The sequence below is a fragment of the Caretta caretta genome, chromosome 4, assembly GCF_965140235.1.
Source record: "Caretta caretta isolate rCarCar2 chromosome 4, rCarCar1.hap1, whole genome shotgun sequence".
NCBI lineage: Eukaryota > Metazoa > Chordata > Testudines > Cheloniidae > Caretta > Caretta caretta.
The window spans coordinates 21,662,490-21,671,543 of NC_134209.1; the positions used below are offsets into that span (position 1 = coordinate 21,662,490).

The 9,054-nt window shown below is 42.2% G+C and overlaps 1 protein-coding gene across 1 annotated transcript in view; it reads right to left on the reverse strand.

The window, feature by feature from the left end:
* MTHFD2L (methylenetetrahydrofolate dehydrogenase (NADP+ dependent) 2 like) overlaps positions 1-4,905 on the reverse strand; it is a 60,718-nt gene extending 55,813 nt beyond the window's left edge. The window contains exon 1 of the mRNA XM_048847572.2: positions 4,714-4,905. Within this exon, the coding sequence (XP_048703529.1) occupies positions 4,714-4,826 (113 nt within the window). The 5' untranslated portion in view covers positions 4,827-4,905. The remainder of the gene's footprint in view (positions 1-4,713) is intronic.
* Positions 4,906-9,054: the final 4,149 nt, after the last annotated feature.

Here is a 9,054-nt window from a genome sequence, read left to right on the forward strand (position 1 = left end):
ATTGTGCACCTTCTCTACTAGAGCAACACTTAAATTACTTCCCCAAAGTAACGTCAATCAAGTACATGTCTACAGACAGGAAGATGTTTTGGCACGACAATAAGACACTAAAATAACATGAAAATTGTTGATGATTCAAGATATAAGAAAAATATAGCTACAGATGTTTAGACTTCTAAGAAGATTAAGAAGATTAAGATTAAGTGCAATTAAACACAATTTAGGGTAAAATTAATATTAAGGATTATTTTAAAATATTACTTGGCAGTGTCCCTTTAATGATAAAAAAAAAAACAGGTCTAGGGGGCATATGGGGGAAAGCAGACAGTGGTGAATTCTGGAAGATGGAATCTCTTCTCTCTGCTGGTCCTAGAAGAGAAAAGAGAAACCAATAAGAATAAACACACTGCCTTGTATCCACCCCAGCCTTGTCCCACAACTCAACATCACGCCATTCACAACCTGATTCTACTTCTTCATGGCACTGTTTTGCATGAATTATGTTATATTAAGAAATATATCACTTATCAGTAGAACATTCTGGAAATTCTAATTATGAGATTTTTTTTTCACCATACCTAAACTGCAAATTTTTACTATCGCTTCAAAGCCTCCTGCTAATATCTACCAACTTGCTGAAAATTATTATTTGGAACTACAGTTGTATGTGCAGAAATTGAAAACCAGTTCCCGGGAGTCCATGTGGATATAAAAATCAGAAGATAATGCCAAAGCAAAAATATACTCCTTCCAAAGTAAATGTTTTCTATCTTGTGCATTTCTCTCTTTAAGATTAATCTATATTCTTTCACATCTGCAGCAAACATTCTAAAGAAGTGTAAAATACCAGTTACATTGAAAGCAAAGATCATGTAATGTAAATTCTATTTTTCACCTTAAATATGAGGGTTTTAACTATTTATTTGCTCACTAGCTATCCACAGAAGCTTAGAGTACATTCTCTTAAATTCTGTAACTGCTATTAATGCTAAAACGAGTTTTAACATACTTTAAAGGAGGTGGTGACAAATACACTACAAAAGATATATAGAAGTAGTAACACACACACGGTTGCTCTGTCTTGTATTCGTGGGCCTAATACAAAAACATTCCAAATAAGTTCATTTCCTAATTCAAGAGACCATCAGGGACACAAATTCTCTAAAGTAAAACAAGCATAGACTGCTACTAAAAAAAATTGAGATTTTCTGAATTCAAATAGGATGATTGTTTTGCATGAGACATCTCTAACTTATGCTTCTGAAGAAAGCCAACGATCCAGGGATTCCCTATGTAACTGAGTCAACTATTTGAACTCTCTTTTATAACAGCAGGCAAATACTTGCACGTTTGGCATGTGGACTGGCAAACTCCTGTAAATTATTTCAATTGTCCATTTAATCATAATTGATTCTGTCTAGAAGGTATTGTTGAAAGAGAAAAACAAACTGAAAATTCTAATATTTTGCCATCTCTCCCTCTGGCACCGCAATACTCTCAAACTACTTTCCTTCTATTGTGAATTATGATATTGGTGAGAAAAGTTTATGCAACTTTTCATCAAGGAATGGAATTTCAACAATTTTTAAGCATAAAAAAGCCTAGCTTAAACCTTTCCCCCTCTCCCCCCTCCCCCACTTGCCTACTCAGGTCAAAATCTAGACAACTTACTCCAAATAAAGCAAAATTTATATATGTATTAAACTACTAAGTCAGAAAACAAAATATCAGTACTTCAGAAAATTCCTCTGAAACATGAGATTGCACTTCTGTTCACTGAACAAGTCGATGAGAGTAACAGTTGAAGAAAAACCTTTTTGCTCAGACCTTGTTTACACGGGCAAGTTCAGCCAGCTATATTTAACATAGTTTTATCAGTGTAACCTCCCTATGTGGATGTTCTTATTCCAGTATAAGAGTGGTTTTTTTCCAGTTTAGCATAAACTCCTTCCCAAGCAACATAAATTAAACCAAAAAAGATACTCTTATGCCAGAATAAGAATGTCTACACAGGGCAATTATACTCGTTTAACTATCAGTTTAAACCCTCACCTTAGGTTACACCACATGTTTTTTCCCTATATAGACAAAACCCCAGTAACTGAGCTCTGAGAAAGCCCAGCAGGGAAATAATCTGGTTTTATATTTCTAAAGCTTGTATAAATTTACTATAGTACACAGAGAGAATAATTCTTCTTAATAAATGCAGTAACTGATAAAATATAACAAAGATAAAGTTGCCTAGCATCAATTTTAGAAATACTACAAACCCAGGAGATCACATAGTCCATTACATCCTGTCCCTTTCAATCTCTGACATCCCAATGCCCCTAAGATCAATACACTCAAAACCATGTGATTTGCTGAATTCATTATCATAGAAGCAATTATTTTTGGCGGATCTGGAAAACGATAACAGCAAAAAGCACCACATATCCAAAAAACTAGTCATACAAAAAGGCAATGTTTTTCAACATCCATCTCAGGAACAATGTGATCAGTTCTCTCCACTATTTTCTAGAACAATGAAAGAAGAGCTATTCGGGTGGACATTTACTTAATGTTGTCACAGTAGTGCTGGCAGATTGTTTCCTTTTAGAATTAGTGAAGAGAAAATAGCATTGCATCCATGTAGGATATTTTTCATATGATGTACTTAAAGTCCAGTGTTACTAATATTTATCTCGGAACAGACTCTAGATAAAAAAGGGTCTCTGTTAAGGGCCTCTTCCATATCCAACAAGAGCAAAGAATTGTCATACCATGGTACCAAGAGTACTTATGCATTAAGTTAGCAAACCAGCAGGCGAGCACATTAAATTATATGTTACACGGTTGAGGTGGGAGACTTCACAAGGCTTCTGTGATATATTGAACAAACTTCCCACAAAAAATATTTAGTCCTTTTTTGTATGAAGTTCTTGAACAAACGATACTAAAACACAATGTATCCATCTACAATATCTTTCATTTCTTTTTTTCGTAATACATACAAAAGGACAAACAAGTGCCACAATATTATATTGTCTTTGTATAAAGAAGAATACTCTTTAACAAAGTGAAAATATTAGATTGTGGGCTATTAACACAGAAGCAATTCTGGACCCAGAACAAATGGTAGCAAAAAGGGGCTCTTGGTCAAATAAAAGCTTTTAAAAATACAAATAAATTTCCAAGTACCCCTCCCGGGGGCAATTAAGGTTCAAAACATGTTTACGGTGTTTGTTTCTGGGCATTAAGGATTTTCTTAGGTTTCAATAAATCCATTAACAAGTCCATTTTCAGAATAAATATTTTGCAATTCTATCTCCCTCATTCAATCTGTCTGAATGGCTTGTGACGCTGGTCTACATTTAAAATTTAGATCAACATAGCTACTTCTGTGAGGGCTATGAAAAATCCACACTGGATAGCTATGCCAATAGAATTCCCAATGTGGACACAGCCTGCTCAAGAGAAAAATGCATCTGTTGACCTAGCTACCGCCATTTGGGAAGGTGCTGTTGCTACACCAATGGAAAAACTCTTCTGTCACTGTAGGCTGTGTCTACACAATTGGGTTATGCCAGCACAGCTACTGTGATGTGGCTATGCCAATACAGTCCCTGTAGTATAGGCCTATCCAGAGACTGTATGGAGAGATTAATCAGGGAGCCCAACTGCCAAATGTAGGTGCTTACATAGGTGCCCAGACACTACATTTTAGCTCTCAGTCGGGCACACTGGCAACTCTTACGATTTCATTGCATGCCTGACAATGTTTGTGGTTTCGTTTAAAGCTCCACCTGCTGGAGTCAGGGGAGTGCATGCAAATCTCAGCTTTTAGTGCAGGGGTTCTCAGACTTTTGTACTGGTGACCCCTTTCACCTATCAAACCTCTGAGTGCGGACCCTCCACTCTTATAAATTAAAACCACTTTTTTATATATTTAACACCATTATAAATGCTGAAGGCAAAGCGGGGTTTGGGGGTGGAGGCTGACAGCTGACGACCCACCATGTAATAACCTCCCGACCTCCTGCGAGGTCCCGACCCCCAGTCTGAGAACCCCTATTTTAGTGGATAAAAGAAAAACAAGCGGCCCCCCCGGTTGCAGAGCAAGGCTAGAGAAGGAGGCGCGAGGGAATCCTCGAGGCCCAGAAGGCAACGAGACAGACCTGCATTATTTCAGAAAGAAAAAATCTCATGATTTTCAGGCAGAATCTCAGGATTTCCCAGGCCTGGCTAAGGATTTTTGCACACCTGGGCTTGGCCACCGGCTCCAACCCAGGGCGCAGTCAGAGCCCTGCTGGCTGGTATTAGGGGCTGTCTGGCAGGGCAGGCACCCATTTCGACACCCAAACATGGGAGCTGGGCATCTCACTGGGGTGCTCAACGTCACAACTGGGGTCACGTGGTCTTAAAGCCCCCACCGCCGCCGCCCAGGAGGGGCTGAATGGGCATAGTGGAGCCGGGGAAGAACGGCTCCCTGACGGGGGGCCGAGCCCCGCCGCGCGCGCTGCCGGCCCCCGCCCCGAACGTTCGCGGAGGAGCCGTTAGCATCGAATTCCAGCCGTTAACCGCCGCCCCCAGCCGCTGGCGGGAAGGGCAGCCAAGGGGCTCGCGCATCCAGCCCCAGCTCCCCGCCCGGGAGGCGGCTCCCGCGGGGCCGAGCTCCACGCCGGCTGAAGCGGAAGGGAAATGACCTTCCCCCACCCCCGGAGGGGCTCGTACCTGGCGGCTCTGCGCGGGGAGCAGCTGCTGCTGTAGCCGGCGGGCCGGGGTCGCCCTCTCCCCAGGCGCAGCAGGCAGGAGCGCAGCGAGGAGACGCCACCGACCGCCGCCATGTCCGCTCTTCATCCCCGCCGCACCCGGAGAGCCCGGGCCCCGCCTCCCTTCCACACCCCGAGGCGCCGCGCCCCAGTCCCACGGGCGCAACGGCGGAGGAGCCGCAGAGGTGTCAGTGAAAGGCGGGAGCCCAGGGTCGGTGGTCACGGCTCTGGGAGCTGTAGGCCCCGCAGGTGGGCGAGTGCCCCGGCCCCAGGTGTGCCTGTGGGCAGGTCGGGTTGGCTCCAGTCCTCAAAGGTACTTAGGCCCCTAACTCCCATTGACAGCAGTAGGAGATGGGCATCTCTGGGCCTCAGCTCCGGACCTCCGATGGCCTAACCTCACCTCCGCGCCCTGGGGTGCCGTGAGAACAAAGGCCTTAAAGACTGTGAGGTGTCCTGGGGCCATGGGCAGCCCTCGCCTGGCCTCACTAGCCCATGCCCCGGCTAGCTGAGCTCAGAGAGTATGTTTACGCTGCAATTAAACACCTGTGCCTGGCCCCTCTAGGCTGGTTCCAGCTCCAGGGGCTACACAATTGCAGTGCAGAGAGGTTCAGGCTCTGCTCTGGGTCTTCCCAGAGGCCAGGCTCCAGCCCAAGTGCAGACATCCACATTGTAATGTTATAGCCTCGCAGCCCGAGTCAGACAGGGGTCTGCTGCAGCGGTTTTATTGACCTATGCTAAGTGACAGGAGGATCAGAGAGAGGTGTAAAATTACCATTCAAATCCCCCCTCCTCAGACATATGCTACAAAACCTTCCATCTCCACCAGGAAAACATCCCTCCAAAGCCAGGGCATCTTCCTCTGAACTGGTCAGACTCTGCTGGCCTGCAATCGTAGAAATGTATGGCTGAAAAGGGCATTGAGATCCCAGATGTCATCTAGTCCAGCCCCCTGCATTATTTTAACAGGATGAAATACACAGGCAGGGTCAGGATAAAAGCAGAGGATATGTCTGTATCACAGATGTGACTAAACAAGTGCTAGCTGGGTAGTAGCCTCCAGCACACCATGGCCCCGCTGTGCTTAGTGATGTCATACATGTTGCCAGCTATTAATAAAACACTGTATGTTAGCAAACTTGTAAGTCATACAAGCTTATACATACTCCTACAGTAGTTAATAGTGGCAGCAAGCCAAGGATATTAAAAAAAAAAATGGGAAGAAAATTTAAAATTGTGGTATAAAGAACAAATTCCAGGATCTTGTGAAAAAAGGGGGGCCTTACAAAAGAGGCAGGGATCACCACTGCTAAAATGTTATGAGAAATAACCTTAAAAATTATAAAACAAGGAAGGGGTTTGATTTCCTTATTGAAAGAAGAGGCAGCAGCATATTCCCACATCGTGATCTCTAATAATACATGTTTATGTACAATGCACAGATACTCAAGGATGTCTAATAACAATTTATATATTGAGACTGTGTTTACGTAGGTCCTTAGAAATTACACTTGGCTGCATCTCAGTACATAGTGCCTCACTCACTTATTATTTAAATGTATCTGCATTATACACAAACCTGGTATTTTTATTTCTGCATTTCTTATTGTTCTAAGATAACAAATTCTTACTTTTAAAATTGGAGACTATTTGTTGATGTATTCCTGATTTGTGATCCTTGCCATTTGTTGTAGTATCCAGTTTTGCAAAGTATAGGTGTCATAAAAATAAAGGGAAGGGTAAACCCCTTTGAAATCCCTCCTGGCCAGGGGAAAGCTCCTCTCACCTGTAAAGGGTTAAGAAGCTAAAGGTAACCTCGCTGGCACCTGACCAAAATGACCAATGAGGAGACAAGATACTTTCAAAAGCTGGGAGGAAGGAGAGGAAAAAAGGGTCTGTGTGCTGCTCTTGCCAGGGACAGAACAGGAATGGAGTCTTAGAACTTTTAGTAAGTAATCTAGCTAGGTATGTGTTAGATTATGATTTCTTTAAATGGCTGAGAAAAGAATTGTGCTGAATAGAATAACTATTTCTGTCTGTGTACTTTTTTTGTAACTTAAGGTTTTGCCTAGAGGGGTTCTCTATGTTTTGAATCTAATTACCCTGTAAGATATCTACCATCCTGATTTTACAGGGGGGATTTCTTTATTTCTATTTACTGCTATTTTTTATTAAAAGTCTTCTTGTAAAACACTGAATGCTTTTTCATTGTTCTCAGATCCAAGGGTTTGGGTCTGTGGTCACCTATGCAAATTGGTGAGGCTTTTTACCAAACCTTGTCCAGGAAGTGGGGTGCAAGGTTTTGGGAAGTATTTTGGGGGGAAGGACGCGTCCAAACAGCTCTTCCCCAGTAACCAGTATTAGTTTGGTGGTGGTAGCGGCCATTCCAAGGATAACGGGTGTAATATTTTGTACCTTGGGGAAGTTTTGACCTAAGCTGGTAAAGATAAGCTTAGGGGTTTTTTTCATGCAGGTCCCCACATCTGTACCCTAGAGTTCAGAGTGGGGGAGGAACCTTGACAATAGGGCTTATTAATGTGGGTAGAGAGCAGCACTAGATGTAACGTCAGCTGGTATACATGATATTACACACTCAAAGGCCATACCAGTTCTATAGTACACCACTGATTTGAATGGAACTATGTTGGTAGGGTGCTGCTTTTAATATACTGTACATCCTTTGTCCATAAAGCACTGAAATTTTGATTATAAACATTTGAATATGACTGTGAGACTGTTAATCTTAAAGTCAGAATCATAGAACCACAGGGTTAGAAGGGACCACTAGGGTCATCTAGTGTAACCCCCGCCAAGACAGAAAATCTACCATCTAGCCCTTGTAACTTCAAATGATGTTTTATGGCTTATTCTCCTGCCTTCACCCAAGCGGATGTTCAGTACACTTCACTTAGCGCTCCTCATCAGATTCATCTTTCAGAGGAACATTTCCATCTATTGTCATTCCTTCCTGTTCTGTTTGTATTGTCTTCCCAGTGCAAGCCTATTCTGATGACTGCTCTCTTTTGTTGCCTCTCTCAAATATTATTGCTCCTTTTTGTCTTGAAAGGAGCTTTTAAATCTTACTCCTGATTTGTGTGTGTAGGAGTGGGGCTTCCTTAAGAAACCAATGACGAGATCCTAAAATAATAGCCGCACAGCAGGCAGCCAGTCCAAATAATGATGGCAGCATCAGCTGCAGTATGCTTCTAATCACAGTTCGCTAATTTTGTTGCTAGCTGGTGGATTTTGCTGCATTGTGAAAGATTCAAATGTGACAGTGAGTTTGCAATTTCTGCTTCTTGAGACTGACAAATTAGCTTATGGATACGAGCATTGTATCACAAACTGAATAACCGTGAAGCACTGATACAGAAAATTTACATCCACTTTTTAACAATGATATTGTAATTTTCTCTAATATTGTATATATTACATACATCTTCTCTTTTGCCCTGCCAACTTCTCAGATAAAAAAAACAAACAGCAATCACAAACTTCACACACAGTCTAATATGTCTTATATTATTTTATTTAGGTTTATTTAAAGAAAGGAACACTTAGCCAAGGCGCCTAGATTCACTTATAACCATTGTCCCACCCACCTCTGACTCTTCCTGTGTTATTTCTGGTTTGTCTAAAACTGATCACTTTGGGGGCATGTAATGTGTCATCTGCTTTGGAAATTTATGGTACCAAATGATGATTATAGAACAAAATTATCTCTCTAACTCCTTGAGCTTATTCAGCACATGAAGGATTGAAGGTTAGAGAGAGAGAGAGAGCACACATATACAAGAGGTTATCAGCATATAAAATAATCTCCTGTCCATGGAATATCTAGAAATAGCTGTACGTGTGTGTGTAGTCAGTTGGTTCGACAATGATGTTTTCATGTTATCTCTTTTTGTGGATTCTTGAGTGACTCTGATGTCCAAAGCATGATGCGCATGCTCGTGAGCAGATCAGGCAAACAAAATCAGTGGTTTGCATCTTGGTAGCTATAGCAGTGGTATGATGCTTTTTTCCCTTGCAGCTAACAAGAGATTATTTCTGTACTTTTCAAAGGCTTGAAAAGCTCTGAGTGCTGTGTGTTGCCATGCTGATCTATTTAATGCAGCCTTCTCAAGATCATCTGGGTTTATTGCACCAAGGTGTATGCAGTTCTTGATGCTGTCTCTGTAATGCATTCTGGGGCAGCCTTAATTCCAGTGTCCTTGTGTCAATTCCCCACAGAAAATGTTTCTGGAGAGTTGATATTCAGGCATCCTAATGATGTGTCCAACCCAGCGTAGTTGGGTTTTTAATC